Source organism: Aureococcus anophagefferens, assembly GCF_000186865.1.
Source record: "Aureococcus anophagefferens unplaced genomic scaffold AURANscaffold_2, whole genome shotgun sequence".
In the NCBI taxonomy this organism is placed as follows: Eukaryota; class Pelagophyceae; order Pelagomonadales; family Pelagomonadaceae; genus Aureococcus; species Aureococcus anophagefferens.
The window spans coordinates 3,328,135-3,347,761 of NW_008705562.1; the positions used below are offsets into that span (position 1 = coordinate 3,328,135).

The following is a 19,627-nucleotide window of genomic DNA, read 5'->3' on the forward strand; positions in this document are numbered from 1 at the left end:
ATAATACGTCCCGTCCGCCGAAGCAGTTGGGAGTCGATGCATGTATTAGCTCTAGAATTACTACGGGTATCCATGTAGTAAGGGACTATCAAATAAACTATAACTGATATAATGAGCCATTCGCAGTTTCACAGTACAAAATCGTTTATACTTAGACATGCATGGCTTAATCTTTGAGACGAGCGTATGACTACTGGCAGAATCAACCAGATTGCTATTCCCACCGAAGGAACACAAAGTGTCCTTCAGTCGCGACTCGACCTCAGTATAAAACCGAGAGCCTTGGCGCTTTTTGCAAATAGCGTAGAGTGACAGTCGCCGAAGCAACCGTCGAACGACCGGTCCGACGAGACTCCAAAGGGCTTCCCCAATGGAACGTCGAACCAATCGATCGTGTCGAAGGATCAACCTTCTCGCACTTTCAAGCGCCAAAACCGAGAGGACCAAACGAGCAAAGCACACCGACCTCGACGCCCGCCTGCGAGATGCAGAGCGAACAGTCCATAGGCAACGGTCACCAGTATTCGTAGACTCCCGGAGTAGGGCCTTCGTTGCACGCTCAGCGACCGAGACCTGGTTCTACTAGAAAACCTATCTCGACCACTGGTCGCATGCGACTTGTGCACAATAGAACCGGTCCTACGAGTAGGACCACTCTTCGCATGGCGTACCAACGCAAGAGTCTTCTATCAGGTCGCGCAGACTCAGCGAACTGACCTGGCGGTACTTCGTGGGACCGAGAGTAGCGAAACTCAAACCAGTCGACCACTCCGTAGTAAGACACTGATCATCCCCAAGCGAGACCACTGATATCGACCAGTGGACCCACCCAAGAGACTCTCGTCAGTCTACTGAACCACTCGACTGTTCATTGCTGAACTGTCGACCGGCGGGGAGGCTGAAACTCATTCGAATTTCTGCCTCCTCCATAAGGTATGCGCGAGGCGGCACACTGCGACAAAACGACATTTGCGGTCTGTCGAGTAGTCGCGATTTTTTCGACAGTATACTACAAAGCTCTGACTACTCGCCACTGTTGGTCAAAAATAGTGCTGCTATTTGCGGGTTGTCACACATTTATCCAGTCGCGGAGTAGTCATACGCTTCAATCTATCCAGTAAACCCGCGTCGCACCGTTGGCAGCCCCGGGGCAGCCTCCCCAAGCTTGGCCATTTGGGGCAGCTTTCGGGCGCCGACGCCGCGCGGCACGTCGTCGCCGCCGCCCCGCGCGCCGACGCCGCCCTCCCGGCCGCCGCCACCGCCTCCGCGGAGCCCCCCGGGACCGTCCTCGGCCGCGGACCCGCCGCGGCCGGCGTCGGCGACCGCGCTCTCGCGCCCGGGCAGCTTTCGGCTCGTCGCGGCGACGGCGCGGTCTGCGCGCGGCCCCGCGGTCCGCCGGGTTCCTCGGCGCCCTCTGAGGCTTTGATCCGCTCGTCGAACCCCTGGACCCGGTCACTGGCGCCGTCGCGAGCTCGCGCCGCGCCGAAATCGGTCCGCGCTCGCCGCTCCGAGAACGGGTTCCCGAGCAGGTCGGCCGCGCGCGGACCGCGGTGTCTTCGGGCTCCCGGAGCTCCAGCGCGGCGGGTCCGGGTCGGCGACGACGCGGTCGTGCTTGGACCAAAATCTCGCGCCGAGCGGCGGCGGTCGAACGACGTCGCGCGGGCGTCGCTCCTCCGACGGGATCGACCGACCGGCTCGGGACGGCCCGCGCGGCCGCGCGTGCGGGCGACTAGTCGTCGTCGAGCTCTTGGCCCGCGCAGCCGGTCTTGGCAATGATGCTCTGGAACCTCGGCGGACGACCCGTCGACCGCGCGGCTAGCGCGTCGCAACGCGTCGCCCGCCGACCCCGTCCCGACGTACCGAACGATCCCGGATGCTGTCGACGACCGCCCTATGTCAGCGACGCGGGGCGGTAGCGCGCTCACGAAGTATCGCGGCGGATGGCGCGTGCGCGACAGAGGCCTAACGACCCTTACGAAACACGGACGTCCGTGGGGATGGAGCGGGGGCGCGCAATCAGTTCTTCCTCACGGGCCGCTGGAGCGCGCGGCCGCGGAGGCGCACGGGCGTGCCCGGCGCGTACGGCTTCTGGCCGCCGCCGAGGCCCCAAAAGGACGAGAGGAGGTTCGTCGCGCCGAGGACGACGAGGGCGACGAACATCGTCGCGAGGCGCTTCCGCCCCTTGGGCGTCGTCGGCGCGAGGGCCGCGACGACGCGCGGCGGCGACAGCGCGCCCTCGGCGAGGCGCCACGCGGGCCGGGCCTTCGCGCGGCCGAGCTCGGCCGCCGGCGTCGCGTACGTCGCGTCGATCTTGACGTCGTAGAGCCGCTCGAAGGGGTCGTCCGCCGGCGGGGACGTCGGCGTCGCCGGCTCCGCCGCGCTCCAGGGCAGCTCCGTCCGCGACAGCTCCGCCGGCGTCGTCGCGGGCTCCGGCGTCGCCGCGGGCGCCTCCGGCGTCGCCGCGGGCGCCGGCGTCGCCGCGGGCGCCGGCGTCGGCTCCTCGGGGACCGCCGACTCGACATTCGCGGCCGGCTCGGGCGTCGCGGCGGCCTCCGCGGCGGCCGCCTCCGGCACCGCCGGCTCGGGCGTCGCCGGCTCCGCGGGCGTCGCCGGCTCCGTGGGCGCCGCCGCCACCGCCGCGGCCGCTTCGGCGGCGGCGGCCTCCTCGAAGCGGCGGCGCGCCTTGGACCGCGGCGAGTCGCCCGCGGCCCAGGCCGCCGTGTCGGCGAGCGACCCCGAGTCGAGCGCGGTGACGACGGACGTGCCGCGGGGCTTGCCCGCGTCCGCGCGCGGCACGTTCGTCCAATCCCGGAGCGGCCGGCGGCGGCCGGGGATCTTCGCGAGCACCTCGCGCGTGTGCGTCCGGCGGTAGTGCGGCGACGACGCGGCGACGGCGTCGCGGATCGTCCGCTCGGCCTCCGACGCGACGACCGCGGGCGACCGCGGCGCCCAGGCCGCGCGCGGCGACGGCGGCGGCGGCGGCGGCTCGTCGACGGGCGAGACCGCGCCGAGGGGCCGCGCGACGACCGCGGACACCGCCGTCTCGCCCGCGCCGCCGGGCGAGAACGTCGCCGCCGGCAGCGGCGCGAGCCGCGGCGGCGTCGCCGGCGCCGCGGCCGCCTCGCGCCGCTTCTCCAGGCTGAGCCCGCGGTCGAAGCGCTCGCGGAAGGACGCCGCGGGCGCCGCCGCGGGCGGCGGCGCGGGCGGAGCCTCGAGCGGCGCGGGCGGCGCCTCGAGCGGCGCGGGCGGCGCCTCGAGCGGCGCGGGCGGAGCCTCGAGCGGCGCGGGCGGAGCCTCGGCGGTCGGCGGCGCGGCGATCGTCTCGACGGCCGGCGGCGCGGGAACGGCCTCGTCGACGACGGCCTTTAAAGAGATAGCGCTGACCCACCCCGCGACGGGCGTTACCAGGCGCACGCGCTTCTTGCCATACGGCAGGGTCTCGATCGCGTCGCTTTCGCAGCGCGTGCCGGGAGCCAAGTCCGCGATCTCGCGCGTGTCGAGAGAGGCGCCTTCGCGGACGAGGGCGCCCTTCTTGCGGACAATGTACATCGTTAGTTGCGCGGCCATCGCAGACGGCGTTGGGCGCTGCTCGATGGAGCGGATGCTGCTAATCGGTGCGGCCGGCGCTCATCGGCAACGGGCGGCTCGACTTCATGTTGCCGTCAAACAAGCAGGCCAAGGCGACACCTCAGAGTGAGCGCCCGCCGTCGACGCAGCCGCAGCAACCTCCAGTGCGACCGCAACAACTCGCAGCACTCGCAACACACGCCTCCAAACCACGTGCATGCGCTTCTTCGCCATGTCCGTGCTCTCGGCGCGGGCCCTGAGCACGACCCCAACAAAGCCCTTCGTCGTCGCCGTCGACGGCGTCGCGGAGCGCACGGCGCTCACGTCCAAGGAGTGGCTCACGGCGGGCCCGAGCGGCGCCTACACGACGGCGCGGACCTGCGCCAACGGCGCGCGGCTCTTCGAGTGGGACATGCACGTCGCGCGGACGGCGGAGAGCGTCGCGTCGATGGTCGCGGCGGCGCCGTCGGCCGCGGGCGCCGCGGCCGTGGCGGCCGCGGGCACGGCGGCGGCGCTGCGGCCGCGGCTCGAGGCGTCCGTGCGCGCGGCCGTCGACGCGTTCCGGGCCGATTCCGACGCGGACGAGCTCAAGGTCACCGTGCTCGTGGCCTGGGAGGAACAAACAACGGTCGCGGCGCACGTCGCGCCCCTGCCGCCGCCGCCCGCGCGGCCCGTGCGCGTCGAGGCGCGCGGCGCGCCGCGGTCCAACGCCGCGGCCAAGGACTCGAGCTGGGTCCGCGAGCGCGCGCCGCTCGAGGCGCTCATGGCCGCGTCGGCCGTCGGGCCCGTCAACGAGCTCCTGCTCCTCGAGGGCGGCCGCTACGCCCTCGAGGGGTCCCAGACGAACTTCTTCGCCGTGGAGGGCGGCGCGCTCGTCACCGCGGGCGACGGCGTGCTCTTCGGCACCGTGCGGCGCCTCGCGCTCGAGGTCTGCGCGCGCGAGGGCGTGCCCGTGGAGTTCCGCGCGCCGGACGTGAAGGCCGCGGGGACCTGGGACGGCGCGCTCGTGTCGTCGACGAGCCGCCTGCTCCTGCCCGTCGACGAGCTCTACGCGCCCGCGGAGGGCGAGCCGTCGCGGCCCGGCGACCTGCTCCGCGCGTTCGACAACAGCGACGGCGCGCTCGCCGCGAAGCTCGCGGCGCTCGTCGCCGCGGAGGTCGAGGCCCACTCGTCGCCCGTCGCGGCCTTCCCGGCGGCGGCGTCGTAAAAGTGAGCACCGCCCCCCGATCCCGACGTGTCCGCGGAGGCCGTCGCCGCGGCTCTGGAGGAGCGCGGGGACGGCCGTGGACGTCGTCGTGATGTTAAAATTAGGACCGCCCCCCGATCCCGACGTCGCCGTGGAGGCCGTCGCCGCGGCTCTGGAGGAGCGCGAGGACGGCCGTGGACGTCGTCGTGATGGCGAACGCGTAGCCCGCGCGCGTCGCGTTCGCGCGCCCCTCCGGCGAGACCCAGGTCGCGTCCTCGAGCCAGACGTCGTCGGCGTAGCGCACGACGGGGTCGTGCGTGTAGTCGGCGACGCCGCGGACGTTCGCGCTCGGCAGGTGCGCGAAGTCCAGATAGGTCTCGCTGAGCTTGAGCACGGCCATCCAGCCCGCGCCCTCCATGGCCGAGATGGCGAGGACGTCGCGCTTCGACGACGCGGCGCGGCTCGTGCCGTTCGGGTACGCGGCCGCGGTCTCCCGCATCAATTCCGCGACGTAGCCCCGCGCGAGCTCGTCGTAGGGCGCGCCGTTCCAGTAGGTCGCGCTCGTCGCCTCGCCGCAGACGTCGTAGCCCCAGGCCCGGGCGTCGCGTTTCTCCGCGCGCGCGTACGCGGCCGCCCACGACTCCGCGCCGCGCGCCGCGCCCGTCGCCGCCCAGTAGCCCGCCTCGAAGGCCCGGAGCTCCGGCGGCGCCCGGGGCGTGTGTTCGAGGTTCCGCGTCGCCGCGAGCACCTCATCCGCTAAACTCGGCTCCGTGAAGTAGGAGCAGCCGAAGTCGCCGAAGAGGTCCCAGCGGTCGTGGAGGCTGCACCTGCGCCGGAAACGACCGGTGGAACGCCCCGTCCAGCAAAAACTTCTCTCGCTCGGTCACATCGAAGTCGTTTCGGCTGATTTTTGGACAATTCGTTTTCTCTCGGCGGGTTCCTTTTGGACAGTGAAAGAACTATGTCAAAGTCGTGCAAAAACATGCATATTGAAGTCGTGTCGAACATTTTTGTTTCCCGCCCGGGGCTGCACGGCGCCTTCGCGCACGCGTTCCGCGACCGCGCGGTCTCGGGCGCCTCGGCCAGCGCGCCCGGCGCGGGTTTCGCGTAGGGCTCGGCGGCCCAGAAGCAGCGCTGGCAGTCCCAGTCCGTCGCGAAGGGGCTCACGCAGACGTCGCCGAGACGCACGAGCTTGGCCGCGGCGCCTTGATTCGCGGCGCCGCAGGCGTCGCTGTCGAGGATGCCGCCGACGGCCGGCGAGCCCCCCGCCGTGCCCAGGAAGAGCACCTCGCGGGCCTCGGGCCCGTAGACGCGGAGCAGCGAGTCGAGGCAGAGCGCCGCGCGCGTCGCGCCGATGCCGGTCGTCACTATCAACACGGGCTGGCCCGCGACGTCGCCCCGGTGCGCCGTCGGGCAGAAGAGGTCCTCCTTCGCGACATCGATGGTCTCGAGGTCGTGGGCGACGTCGAGGAGCACGGCGGCCTCCGAGAAGCCGCCGATCATGTCGCCGGGGTCCGCCGAGAGGATGAGCGACAGGCGCCGGCGCCGCGGCGACCGCAGCGTCGCGCCGTAGAACGGCGAGCGGCGCGTGGACGCGTACAGGACGCAGGCCACGATCGCGCACGCCAGCGCGACGCCGCGGCGGAGGGCGTGGCCGCTCGAGCTGCCCATAATTGCTCAGAGAGTCACAGGTTCAAACTCGCTTCACCAACCGCGGCGCGCGCCCGCTGCCGCCGCACCGGTCGACGTGCAGAGCCCGCGAGACGCCGGCCGACGTGCATCGCGCCAGTGCTGTCCGACGCTCGCGCGCGCGGAGACGCGGCCGCGTCGCACACCGCGGAGACGCGGCCGCGTCGCACAGTGTGTGGCAGGAAGCCGCGTGGCAGCCAGTGCGAGTCTCGGCGGATTATTACAAAGGAGGGGTACACGGGGCGTCGACAGGCTCGGAGGTCCCGCGGAGCGGGGCGCGGCGGGGAGCCCGGACGCGGCGCGGGCCGCGTTTCGCGGCGGCGCGGGCCTGTCGCAGTCTAGGCCAGGGGGTGGTGGGCCGCCGCGTGCGCACGCCGTGTGTCGACCGCCGCGCGCTGGAAGACGCGCTGGCCGCAGCCTGCGGAGAGGGAGCCGTGCTCCGAGACGACGCAGACGGAGTCGCCATCGTACGACGACGTCACGTCGCCGACAGGCTGCAGAGCGTTGTTCGAGCTGTGCGGGATGTCGGGCGAGAAGAGCAGGCGGCTGCTCGGCGTGAAGGAAGCCCTGCGGCGGGATCGGGACGTGACGGGAAGGTTTCGATCGAAGTTTGAAATTGGGGGCTTGTCTGCCGTTCGCGGCGCGCGCGCGCGCGACTCACCGGCACCAGCAAAGCGTGGGAATCAGCAAAGCGAATGAGATGGTACGCATGGTCGGAGGTGTCGTTGCTCGTGAACGCGTGCTGCCACAAGTCAGGGTTCTGGCGGCTTCACACCCTGAAGCTCGATCTCGGCACGCCGAACATCGATCTCGTCACCGGGGGTCTCGTGGAGGCCTTCGTGGGGGTCGTCACGAGTCGCCGGCCACACGCAGGCCTACACGCGCCCGATGGCATGGACGTTTACCCCCCGCCCCCGAGCAGGTCGAACTCGGCGCGGCAGTGGCGCGCGTACATGGCGTCGAACGCGTCCGCGGACCGCGCGAAGCAGGCCCAGTGCCGCCGCCGGTCGGCCGCGATCCCCGCGTCGGCGCTCCGCGCGTAGACGAGCAGCTGGGCCGCGGCGAGGGCGACGCGCTCGCCGAGCGGCGGCGCGACGCCGCAGCCCGCCGCGAGGAGCCCCGGCGCGTCGCGGAAGGGCCGCCCCGCGGCCGCGGCGGACGCCGCGAGCGGCGAGGTCTCGCTCCCGGCGCCGAAGGCGACGGCGACGCGCGGCGGCGCGCCCGCGTCCGGCGCCGAGCCCCAGTGGAGCAGGCGGTGCGAGAAGGCCAGCACGCCGCCCATGGGCGCCGGCAGCGCGCGGACGTGGCGGAACGACGCGGGCCCCGCCGCGAAGCAGGCCTCGAGCGGCGACCGGCCGCCGTCGCCGGCCGCGTAGCCCGGGTCGCGGGCCCGGGGCACGCAGTAGAGGCAGGACGTCGCCGGCGTCGCGTCCGAGAGCGCGACCCAGGCCGTCGCGCAGCGCGGTGCGCCGTCGGCCGCGAAGCCGTCGGCGACGGCGCCGCCGACGTGCGCGGCGTCGTCGCGGTCGCGGTGCGGCGCCCAGCCCGCGGCCAGGGTCTGGGCGTTGCCGCCGGCCTTGACGTGGAAGGCCGCGAAGTCGAAGTTCACGGCGAGGTCCGCCGCGCCCCGGAGCGTGTGCGCGAGGCGGCCCCGGAGCACCCAGGCCTCGTCGTAGACGAGGACGTAGATCGGCGGCCAGCCGGCCTCGCCGAGCGCGACGACGGCGTCGCCGAGCGCCGCGACGTCGACGCCCCAGCCGCCGCCGTCGTCGAAGAGGCCGCAGTCCTCGGGCGGCGCCAGCTGGAAGAAGCCGTCCGCGGCGAGCGCGGCGCGCAGCGCCGCGGGCGCCTCGTCCGTGCAGAACGGCACGAGGCCCCGCCTCAGGATGTGCCCGCTCGCCACGTGGAGCGACGGCGCGAACGCGAGCCAGTACTCGGGCGTGGCCCACTCGGCGCGGAAGGCGGCCATAGCGATTGCGGTCTGTTGTGCTCTGTTTGGCTGCTCGTGCTGCAGCGATGCGATCGCTGCGGTCTGTTGCGCTATCTTTGATACGTGTTTGCGTAGTTACGCGGCTATCACGCCGAGCGCGCACACATAGAGTCTACGCTCGCCGAAGTCAACAAAAAGCCACAAGTGCAAAAACGCCTGGGCCCGCGATGCCCTCGACCTCCGCGCAGGCCAAGGCGCGCGGCTCGTCGCTCTACGCGGCCAAAGACTACGCTGGGGCCGCGCGCTGCTTCGGCGAGGCCATCGCCGCCGCGGGCCCCGCCGACGACGCGGAGCTCCACGTCTACTACGGCAACCGCTGCGCGTGCTACCAGCAGCTGCGCCGGTGGCGCGAGGCCCTCGAGGACGCCGAGGCGGCGACGTCCATCAAGCCCGGCTGGGCCAAGGGCTGGGCGCGCCTCGGCGCGTGCCTGCGCCAGGCCGGCCGCGGGAACGAGGCGCGCGCGGCGCTGGCCAAGGCCGCGGAGCTCGAGCCGGCGAACGCGTCGTACGCGCGCGCGGCGCGCGGCGACGCCGGCCCGGCCTTCGCCGCGGGCGACGGCGTCCTGGGCACGCTGGTCAAGGCCGCGGCGCACATCCAGGTCTGGTTCGCGGGCCTCGACGGCCTCAACAAGGTCGGAGTCGTCGTCGCCGTCGTCTTCGCGTTCTACTTTGGCTTGATGATGGTCCAGAGCGCCGTCATGGGGCTCAAGCGCCTCGGCGTCGGCGGCCCGCGGTCGCGGCCCCGGGGCGTGCCGCCGCCGAGCGACCCCTACGAGCGCTACGCGGCGCCCGCGGCGGCGGGGCCCGCGTGCTGCGACAAATACGGCCGGCGCACGTACGGCGGCACCTACGACGCCTACGGCCGCCCGGCCCGGGGCCACCCGGACTACGCCGACGACGCCTACGGCGACGCCTACGACGCGCCGCCGCCGCCGCCGCGCCGGCCGTCGTCCTACGGGTCCTACGGCGGATCGTCGTCCTACGGCTCGGGCGGCGGCATGGGCATGATGGGCTTCGCGGCGATCATGGTCGCGGCCTGGAAGCTGCCGCCCTACTTCGGCCACGCGCCCTTCTTCGGCATGTCGCCGATGACCTTCATGTGGCTCGTCCAGATGCTCCAGAACCAGAACCGCCGCGGCGGCCGCCGCATGCCCATGGGCGGCATGGGGGGGCTCGGCGGCCTCGGCGGCTTCGGCCGCCGGCGGGGGATGTTCTTCTAAGAGGAGTTGGCTTCGTCGGAGGCTTTCCCAGCTAAAGGACGCTCAGCGCGCGCGGCTACAGCTCGTCGTGGCGGCCGAGCCGCTTGTCGACGAGCCTCTCGAGCGTGTCGACGTACTCGCCGCCGTAGTGGACGAGGTAGAAGGGCTCGGGATCGGCGAGCTTGCCGCCCGGCGGCCACCACTTGAGCATGGGGTACGCGTGGACGTCGAGCGTTTTAATCAACGCGGGCTCCGCGGGGCCGGAGAGCGACGCGAGCGCGACGTCGTCGCGCCGCAGGACGAGCTCGTCGAAGGCGCCGAGCAGGTGCTCCGCGCACATGTGCGCCGTCTTGCTGCAGAAGAGGGCGAGCACGGGCCGCTCGCCGCCGATGGCGTCCTCGAGGGCCGCGCCGGTGGTGATCTCCGCGTTGGCGGCCGCGGCGCCGCGCGCGGCGAGCGCGAATACGATCAGCCGGAGCATGGCGACGCCGCGCGGCGCGACGCACGCTCGTCAAGGCCGCGCAAGGGGCTGCCCACAGCACCTCGAGCTCTCCGGAGCGGGCTGCCCCGTCGGCTGCATCTTTACGGCACTCAGATGGCGCTCGACAAAGTTGCCGCAAAGCTCGCGAGCCGATGGCCTCCGCGAGCGAGGCCGAGGCGCTCCGCCAGCGGTGGAAGGAGCTCGACGAGCAGCGCGTCGCCTGCGAGGGGCGCCTCAAGGGCCTGCAGAACCCGCTGGCGAATGGTCTCCAGTATCGGCCGTCGGAGGACGTCGACCGCACGAAGGAGGGCGACGGCGCCGAGGCCGGCGACGGCGCCGCGCGGGCGGGTCCGCGCCCGGGGTTCGCGCGCCGGGGGCCGCCGGACGGGCCGTCGCCCCACGTCGACTACCGCGGCCCGGAGCCGGGCGCGCGCTACCGCCCCGGCGACCGCGACCGCGACCGCGACCGCGACCGCGGCCACTACGGCCCCGGCGGCCCCGACCGCCCGCCGGACCGGAAGCGCGCGCGCGACGACGACGACGACGGCGACGAGCGCGCGGCGGCCGCGGAGCGCGCGGCGGAGCGGCGGCGGGACAACGAGGGCCGCGGCGACGAGAACCGCGCGCGGCGGCCGGGCCGGCCGAGCGGCGGCGGGCCCGAGGCGGGCGGCGTGCGGCGCGTGCCCGACGCGCCGAGCCGGTCCGGCCGCGGCGTCTACGAGGACAGCGCCGTCAAGGCGCGGTCGCGGCGGCTCTTCGGCGGCCTGCTCGGCCACCTCGGCTCGGCGAAGAAGAAGCTCGAGGCCGACGCGGACGTGCTCGCGAAGCGGCGGAGCCAGCAGGACTTCGCGGCGTCCAAGGCGCACCGGCTCAAGCGCGAGGCCCTCGCGGCGGCGAAGCACGCCTGCAAGGAGGTCAAGTACAAGGAGCTCGCGGCGCGCGACGAGATCCTCACGAACCTGAGAAAGACCGAGGCCGCGCTGCTCCACGCGGACTTCGCGGCCAAGTGCGACCTGCTCAAGGCCTTCCTGCGCACCGAGGCCGAGCCCAAGATCTTCTGGCTCCCGAAGCGCCACACCGACGCGACGCGCGCGAAGCTCGCGGCGACGGCCGAGGGCCTCGACGGCGACGTCGCGGCCAAGGCCGAGGCCTACGACGCCTTCGTCGCCGAGCACGACAAGGCCTTCGCGACGCGCCGCGAGCGCCGCGAGAAGGCCGCCGAGGACGCGACGGCCAAGTTCACGAACGTGCCCGGCGCGCCGCCGCGCGCCGCGTCGCCGTCGCGCCGCGACGCGCCGCGCCGCCGCGAGAGCGACGAGGAGCGCCGCGACGAGGGGCGCCGCGACGAGGAGCGCCGCGACGAGGGGCGCCGCGAGAGCGGCGACGACCGGCCCCCGCTCGACGTCGAGGACGAGCTCGCGGCCATCGACGACATGGACGACGAGCGCGACCGCGAGCCCGAGCCGGAGATCCTCAGTTAGGCGACGCGTCCTAACGGCCTCAGTCGTCGTAGCCGTCCTCGTCGGGCGCGCTCTCGGCCGCGGGCGCCGCCGCCGCTGGTCGCGCGGGCGTCTTGCCCGAGAGGACCGCCTCCGTCGCCTCGACGCCGAACTCGGCCTCGAGCTCGCGCTTGCCCTCGGCCATGAAGTCGTCGGCGAGCTGCGCGCGGGACATACGTCGGGACGGGCGCGCGCGCCGCGGGCGCCGGAGACGCGCGCGCTCGTAGGCGTCCGATTTGTCGATGAGCAGCGCGGTGACCGCCGCGCCGCCGACGCCGACGAGGAAGAGGCCGATGCTGCGCGCGCGCGGGGTCCGCCGGGGCGCGGGGGAAGGGGGACGTACCCGCCGAAGAAGATTGGGCCATAGACCTCGGCGCCGACGGCCTCGGTCACCGTCGCCTTCGTGTCGGCCGTGGCCTCGGCGAGCAGCAGCAGCGTGTCCGGCAGCGCGGCGCGCGGCGCCGCGCGCACGCGAGTCGGGAGCGGCGGCCGGAAGGCGCTGGCCGTGGCGAGCAGCAGCGCCAGCACAGGCAGCTTGGCTAGAGCTTGAGCCATAGCTTTGCTCGGTTCTGGCCTGATGAGTCGATCGTCCGGGGCCACGCCGGCGCCGGGGTCGCCGTCCGCCGGGAGCTCGCCGCCCACAAGTCCTTGCCGTCGCGACTCGTGACCAACGTTGAAGTCTAGCACGCGATAATGAGATATTCCCCTCACAGCCGCTCGTCGACCCAGGCGGGCTGGAGGATGGAGCGGCCGTCGTCCTTTCCTTCTTCCTCTCTCCTCCTCGGCTTCCGCGCGAGGCGCGCGGCGCTCTTCCGCAGCTCGTCCTGGCGCTCGCGCTCCGCGGCGAGGACCGCGTCGGCGACGCCCGGCGCCGAGAGGGGCCCCTTCTTCACCTGGCGCTTCACCTTGCGGTCGTCGCGGTCGTCGCGGAGGCTGAGCAGCGTCCGCCGCCGCTCGTCCTCGGCCGCGCGCTTCTCGCGCGCCGCGGCCTCGCGGCCGTCGCTCCGGCGCCGCTGCTCCGCGTCGGCGGCGTCGCGGGCCGCGCGGCGCCGCGCGAGGCGCCGCTCGCGCCGGTCCTCGACGAACGCGTCCATCTCGTCGAGCGCCTCGCAGGCCGCGTCCTCGGGCGACGCGGGCGTCTCGAAGAGGTGGCGCGCGTAGGACGCCTTGAAGCGCCGCGTTAGGACGTCGCCGGCGCGGCTCGCGTCCAGGTCCCCCGCCTCGAGCACGTCGCGCCGGTAGCGCGCGAAGACGGCGACGAACGCCGCCTCGGCCGCGGCCGTGAGCGGCGGCACGGCGACGGCCTCCTCCTCGGCGGGTTTGCACTTCTTCGGCGCGGCCGCGGGCGGCGCGGCCGCGGCCTCGAGGAGCGCGGCGCGCTCCCGCTCCTTCGCGAGCTTCGCGGCGGCGCGCTCCGCCGCGCGGTCCGCGGCGGCGCGCTCCGCGGCCGCCGCCGCCCGCTTCTGCGCGGCCTCGGCCGCCGCCGCGCGCTGGCGCCCCTGGGCGACGGCCGGCGCCTCGGGGCACCGCTCGAGGAGCGTCGCCTTGAGCGTCACGTAGCCCTCGAGGGGCGCGACCATGTGGGCCCGGTAGGCGCCGCCGTCGATGGCCCTGCCGCCGTCGATCCAGACGGTCGTGCCCTTGCGGAGCTCGCCGACCACGTACGAGTCCATCGCCGGCGCCTCTCGCACGATCACGCCTCGCCCGCCGACCACGGTGTATTTGTCCCCCTCGGGCATCGTCGTGGAAGGGCTGCTGCTCTGTTGGGGTAGCGAGCCAAAGTTATCGATGTTGAGGCTGCCCCCGCATGGGACGAGCGCGAGTGTGGTTTTTCACCGAGGCACCGAGGCGCGCGGGCTCCGCGCGTGAGCTCGTTTTGCACCGAGGCGCCGAGAGGCGCGCGCTCCCCCGTCGTCCACGATGATGCTCCCGGAGCCCAACATCATCCTCGCCGTGAAGAACAACGATTTGCCGTGGCTGCGCAGGCTCCTCGGCGACAAGAACGTCGACGTCGACGAGGACGACATCGGCGGCTGGACGGCGCTGCACCAGGCGGCGGACCACCAGAACGCCGAGGCCGCCATGCTCCTCCTGGCGCACCACGCGGATCCGACGCTCGAGAACGGCATGGGCCTCACGGCGCGCGACTCCGCGCGGATCCAGTTCGACAAGCACGGCGACTTCGAGGTGCTCCGCGCCGTCGACGCGGCGATCCTGCGGCGCGAGGCGGTCCGCGCGTGGATCCGGTGGACCCGCGCCGTCGCGCGCGCGCGGGCCGAGGCCGCCGTCGTCGCCGTCGTCGTCGCGCGGAAGCGCGGCCAGCGCGTCGCCACCTGGCGGCCCTGGCTCGCCGTCCGCTACCGGCCGCCGTCCGCCGCGTGCCGCGCGTTCCGCCTCCACATGTGGCGGGACGGCCTCATCGGGGCGAAGATCCGCGCCGACGACCGGTGGCGGCTCAACTAAGAAAGTACCTTACGTTCGCCGAAGAGCGCGTCGAGGTGGCCGAAAAACTGCTGGTAGGGCGGGCCGCCGTGGCCGTGGTGCGCGCGGTGGTCGCGCGCGCCCCGGAGCAGGCGCGGGAACGCGCGCGAGAGGCGGTAGGGCGTGTCCGCGTGGGAGTCCGTGAGCAGGTACGTCACCACGACGTTGTGCGCGAGCCGCGCGAGGAAGTTCTTCGGCGCGCCGAGCGGGCCGCGGCGCTGCGCGAGGATGTTCGCCAGCACCTGGAGCGCGCCGTCGGCGAGCGAGTGGTCGAGCACGCCCGCGGCGGTGACGCGCGCCGCAGCGTGGTGCCGCCCGTGGCGCGCGAGCCGGCCAACGCGCGACTCGTGCATGAGTTTGTGCAGCGCGAAGAAGATGAGGTCGTAGAGCACGACGCCGTAGACGACCTCCGCGAGGAACGCCGCGATCGTCGGGCAGCGCCAGTCGACGGCCGCCGGCGGCGCGACGCGGCGGAACGCGGCGACGCCGACCGCGTAGCACGTGCCGGCGCGGAGCACGCGCGTCGACTTGCGCACGTCAAAGACAGCGCGCAGAGCTTGGCGCGCGTCGCCGCGGCTCTCGAGCACGCGGAAGAGATTGATCCACAGCGCGAAGGCCGCCGTCGCGACGAAGGGCTCGACGGCGCCGTGCCGCGCCCAGAGCGGCGCCTCGCAGGTCGACGGCGGCGCGTTCATCGTGTAGCAGTAGGCGCTTGTTGCGGATGGTCTAGCGCTTCAGCTAGCACTTCAGAGCGGCTCGTTCCATGCTTTGCCGGGCGCATTTGCCACAGCCAACTTGAACAAAGCACGCATAGTGAAGTGGGTGCACTTTGGGGTTGCACGAGCAGCCCGATTCGGCTTTCTGACAGTTCGAACACCTCGGCGCCGCGGTCCCCTACTCCGACACGACCATGAAGCTCATCACTTCCACGCTCGGCGTCGCCCTCATCGTCTCCTGCGCGTCCGCATCCTCCGTCAAGACCAAGACCGTGCGCGTCGTCGCTCCTCTCCTCGTCGGCTCCGTCAAGGCCTTCCCGGGCTTCGGGGGCGGCGCCGTCCAGGCGGCGCCCGCCGTCCCGCCGAACAACGGCTACCCGTACCCGGTCCAGGGCAACCCGTACCCCTACATGATGATGCCGCCGCCTCCGGCCCAGAAGGATTGGACGGACATCGTGCCCATCCTCCTCCTCCTCGCCGGCTTCGCGTTTCTCTTCCTCAAGATCCAGGACAACAACAACGCGAACGACAACCGCCGCTACAACGGGGACGGCGCCAGCGACTACCGCTACCTCGACGGCGTGCGCCGTGACCACGTCACGGCCCAGATCCAGACCACGGCCGGCCGCGCGCGCATGAACGACGCCGTCGAGGCCCTGTCCCCGGGACCCGACGTGTCGGGGCCCAACCGCGGCTCCAACAACGGCACCACCAACAACATCCACAACGACAACTCCCAGAACCCCGTCAACGCGGACCGTGGTGGCGCCGCCCGCCAGCGCTAGACGCGCCGCGCCTCTTCCCCGCCCGCCGCCTCCTCACCGCCCCCGGCACGACGGAGGCCGCCAGATCCGCTTCGTCATCGGACGGCCCGTCGGGCAGTCCTGGTGCGTCGTAAGAGATACCCGTCCCCATACGACTCGTTGCCAGAGAAGCTTACGCGTGCCCGTCCTACGCGCCCGGGCCGAGACGCGTCGAGCGGCGGGCGCGCGCGCGTGGTGGTGTCGGGCCCGGATCGCGACGCGATCCGGCGCACTCCGGCGCACGGCCAGGCCGCGTCCACGGCGGCCGCGCGGCCGACGGCGGCGGCTCGCGCGGGACGCGAAACGATCGCTCGATGGCGCCCGGAGCGCGCGTGCACACGGACACGACCAGCGGGACCGTGGACGAAGAGGCGACGTCTGCGTGCGGATCATGCGCGACCCTCGCGCCCTGTTCGCTCCAGCGCCGCGCCTTCGAGGACCGTGGCAGAACCGCCGGCGTCGACGCCCGGACGTAGTCGACGCCCTCCGCCGGCGCGGGCCAGGACTTGTGCGTCTCGTGCGTCACGAACGTGACGCGCGGTCTATCGCGCACGACTCAGCTCGAGTGGGGCGGCAATGCGACGCGCAGCACCGCGCCGCGCATGCCAAAGGCGAAGCAGCAGAGCACCGGCGCCAATCGCTCGTGTAGCGGCGACTCGCTCTCGAGCAGCGCGTCGAAAGCGACGCTCTAGGCGTTCGCGCTCGAGCCGCTCGTCAAGCAGCACGTCGAAGCGATCGAGTGGCTCGTTCACTGCAGCGGTGGCGCCGAGGCGCTCATCGATTGCGAGCACGGAGAGCGCTCTCGAGAGCTCGAGGCGGCACCGGCCGGGCGGGCGCGCCGGCCGGCGTGTCCGCCGACGACCTCCGCGCCGCGCGGTCCATGGCCCCAACGCCCGGCTATATACGAATAGGAGACTACATAAGGAGGAAGACAAGGCCGGCGGGCTGGCTCTCGCGGCGACGAAGCCCGGGGCGCGCGGCGCGGCGACGGAAGGGCCGCGCGGCGCTCAGCCGCCGGAGTACGTCCGCCGCAACTTCGACGGGGAGAGCAGCTCGCTCTCCGCCGGCCGCTTCTTCGACGGCGGGCGCGGCGCGGCGGCGGCCGGCGGCGGCGGCGGCAGCGCGAAGCCGGAGGCCGGCGCGGCCGGCGGCGGGCGCGGCGCTGCGGCGGCCAGCGCCGGCACGGCGACGCAGCGCAGGTGGCCGTCGACGACGCGGAGCTCGCGAGCTGGCGGCGGCGGCAGCGCGAAGCCGGAGGCCGGCGTGGCCGGCGGCGGGCCCGGCGCGGCGGCGGCCGGCGGCGGCGGCGGCAGCGCGAAGCCGGAGGCCGGCGCGGCCGGCGGCGGCGGCGCGAAGCCGAAGGTCCGCGCGCCGGCGGCGGTCGGCGGCGACGGCGGCGCAAAGGCCGGCGCGGGGACCTCGCCGGCGCCGGCGGCGACGGTGCGCGCCGTCGCCTCGACGGGGCGCGGCTCGCCGAGCTGGCGCTCCAGCTCCGCGATGCGCCGCCGGAGCGCCGCGTGGTCGTCGCCGACGGACCGCTCCTCGGACGCGGGCGTCCGCAGGAGCGTCGCGGGCGTGGGCACCTCGCCCGCCGCCGCGTCGGCCATGGGCGCGGCGGCGGCCGGCGGCGTCGCGAAGACGGAGGCCGGCGCGGGGACCGCGACGGCGTTAGCGCCGTCGACGCGCCAGATCTGCACGAGGTCCGCGGCCGAGCCCGCCGACGTCGGCTTCGCCCCGACGGCACTCCGCGTCACCAGCGTGAACTGGCGGCCGTAGCAGCCGTGGAGCCGCCCCGCGTCCTCGCCCGTGCGCACGCGCCGCGCCATGGGCCGCGCGGCGACGCCCCGCAGCGTGTCCCCCGGCGCCCACCAGAGCTCGGCGCCCGAGATCGACTGGAACGCGACGGACACGACGGACGCGGCCGCGACGTCGCCGCCGCCGCCGCGGTTGTAGCGGCTCCGCGACGCGACGTAAGCCGCGTGCGCCTCCTCGAATTTCGGAAACGGGGAGGCGCTCAGGCGCACGGGCAGGTCACCGGGCACGGGGCCGTCGCCGGCGAGAGCCACGAGCAGCGCGAACATCTCGGCCAGGTCCACCTTGGCGCCGGCGGCGACGGCGCGCGCCGTCGCCTCGACGGAGCGCGGCTCGCCCGTCGCCGGCAGCGACGCGAGGCCCGCCGCCGCGTCGGCCATGGGCGTGGCGGCGGCGGCCGCCGGCGGCGGCGACGGCGCGAAGACGAAGCCCTGGGCGGCCGGCGGCGGCGGCGCGAAGCCGAAGGTCGGCGGCGGCGGCGGCGGCGCGACGGCCCGCGGCGGCGGCGGCGGCGGCGCGAAGGCCGGCGTGGAGACCTCGCCGTCGCCGCCGGCGGCGGTCGGCGGCGGCGGCGGCGGCGCGAGGCCCGCCGCCGCGTCGGCCATGGGCGCGGAGACCGGCGCGTCGTCCTGGAACTCCTCCGGGTTATCCTCGATGTAGCGGAGCTCCGCCTCCTCGAGGGCCTCGTCGATGCTCTGGCCCGGGAGCTGGACGACGTTGTAGATCGTCGGCCGCGCGCGCGTCTCGCCGAGGCAGGCCGCGCGCTGCACGCCTCGGCGCTGCACGCCTCGGCGCGGCGCCACGCGCTGCGCGCCGTCGTCGGTCGAAGCCGCCGGCATCTGGAACGCGGCCGCGACGGCGGGCTTCGGGTCCCAGCCCTTGCCCGGGAGCGACGGCGTCATATAGGACGGGAGCGACGACTTGGTCTTGGCGCTCGCGTTGAACGCACCCCAGAAGCAGCCGTCGGACGGGCGCACCTCCTTGCGCACGGGCCGCGGCGGCGGCACGACGATCGCGACGTCCGCCGTCAGCACGGCTTGGAGCCGATCGCGCTTCGCGCGCTCCTCCTTGGCCTTGCGCTCCGCCGCGGCCTTGGCGTCGGCCTCCGCCGCGGCCTCGACCTCGCGCTCCACGCGCTCGGCATCGGGCTCCGCCGCGAGAGCCCGGCTCTCCGCCGAGAAGAGAGTCGGTGGCGGCAGCGCCTCGCCGTCCTCGTCGAAGTTGACGGGAGGCCGCTGGTAATGCGCGAGCATGGCGTTGACGGCGCCCCCCGCCTCGTCCTCGTTGTCGTACGCGCCGCACGCGATGCGGTCCTTGAGCTCGGGAATATACGGAGACGCCCGCCACTTCCCGCCAATGCGGCTGACACCCCAATACTTGGACGACACCTCCTTCCGCCGGCTCAGCAGATCGAGCGCCGCGTCGCGGCGCGCGCGGTCCTCCCGCTCGTCACAGGCAGCGTGATCCCAGTCGATCATGCTCAAGTTCGCGTCGAGGGCAGCGCGCAGCCGGTGGGGCATCGCCGGGCCCTCGTCGACGACGGGCTCCTCGGCCTCGGCGGGCCGCAGCCCCGCGTCGGGGTCCGCGGCGATGGACATCTTGATCTTGCGCAAATCATCGCGGAGCGGCACACCGCTCGCATCAAAGTTCACAGGTTCGTAGCCTTTTTCTCGCAAAGCCTCGTCGACCGCCTGCGCGGCCTGGACCTCGCAGTCGAAGTAGACATTCAGAAGGACCACATTATCGCGCTGGACTGTCACTCGCCATCTCGCCGCCTGCCCGTCCCATGAGACGTTCTCGTAAAGGGACGTCTTGCCTCGGCTCCGGCTGAGGCGCGCCTCCGCCTCGCCCGCCTCGCGTTGGCGCTGCAGGGCGCGCTCCCGTTCGTTGTAGGCGTATCGCTCGGCCATCTCCTTCAGCATCTGGGGCCGGTGGACGTCGCGTTCATCCGGGCGCGAGCCCATCACAGCCGCCGCACGGTCGCTGAGCGTGTCGCAGACGCTGCGGACGAAGTCCATGGCGCTGGCGGCGCGGCAGCGCGGCGGCGCGGCGGCGGGGGGGCGGAAGGCGCGGGTGGAGGCGGTGGCGTCGCGCGGGTCGGGTCGCGGGCGTCGACGGCGCTGGTTGCGTTTGCGATCTGCCTCAGCTCTGAGACCCGAATGTTTGATATTGCGCGGCACCGGCCGATGGTGCCGCTCTTCGTC

General features: G+C 73.4%; 2 protein-coding genes across 2 annotated transcripts; one reads left to right on the plus strand and one right to left on the minus strand.

Annotated features, from left to right (window-relative positions):
- Window positions 1-2,016: 2,016 nt before the first annotated feature.
- On the minus strand, window positions 2,017-8,411 carry AURANDRAFT_70762 (hypothetical protein; the record flags this gene model as incomplete). The annotated part of the gene is made up of 6 exons (XM_009034989.1): window positions 2,017-3,363; window positions 3,946-4,176; window positions 4,899-5,580; window positions 5,802-6,416; window positions 6,914-7,009; window positions 7,348-8,411. 6 exons carry the CDS (start codon window positions 8,409-8,411, stop codon window positions 2,017-2,019), a joined length of 4,035 nt encoding a protein of 1,344 aa, XP_009033237.1.
- A 188-nt stretch (window positions 8,412-8,599) lies between these two features.
- Window positions 8,600-9,652, plus strand: AURANDRAFT_61474 (hypothetical protein; the record flags this gene model as incomplete). The annotated part of the gene is made up of 1 exon (XM_009034969.1): window positions 8,600-9,652. One exon carries the CDS (start codon window positions 8,600-8,602, stop codon window positions 9,650-9,652), a length of 1,053 nt encoding a protein of 350 aa, XP_009033217.1.
- Window positions 9,653-19,627: the final 9,975 nt, after the last annotated feature.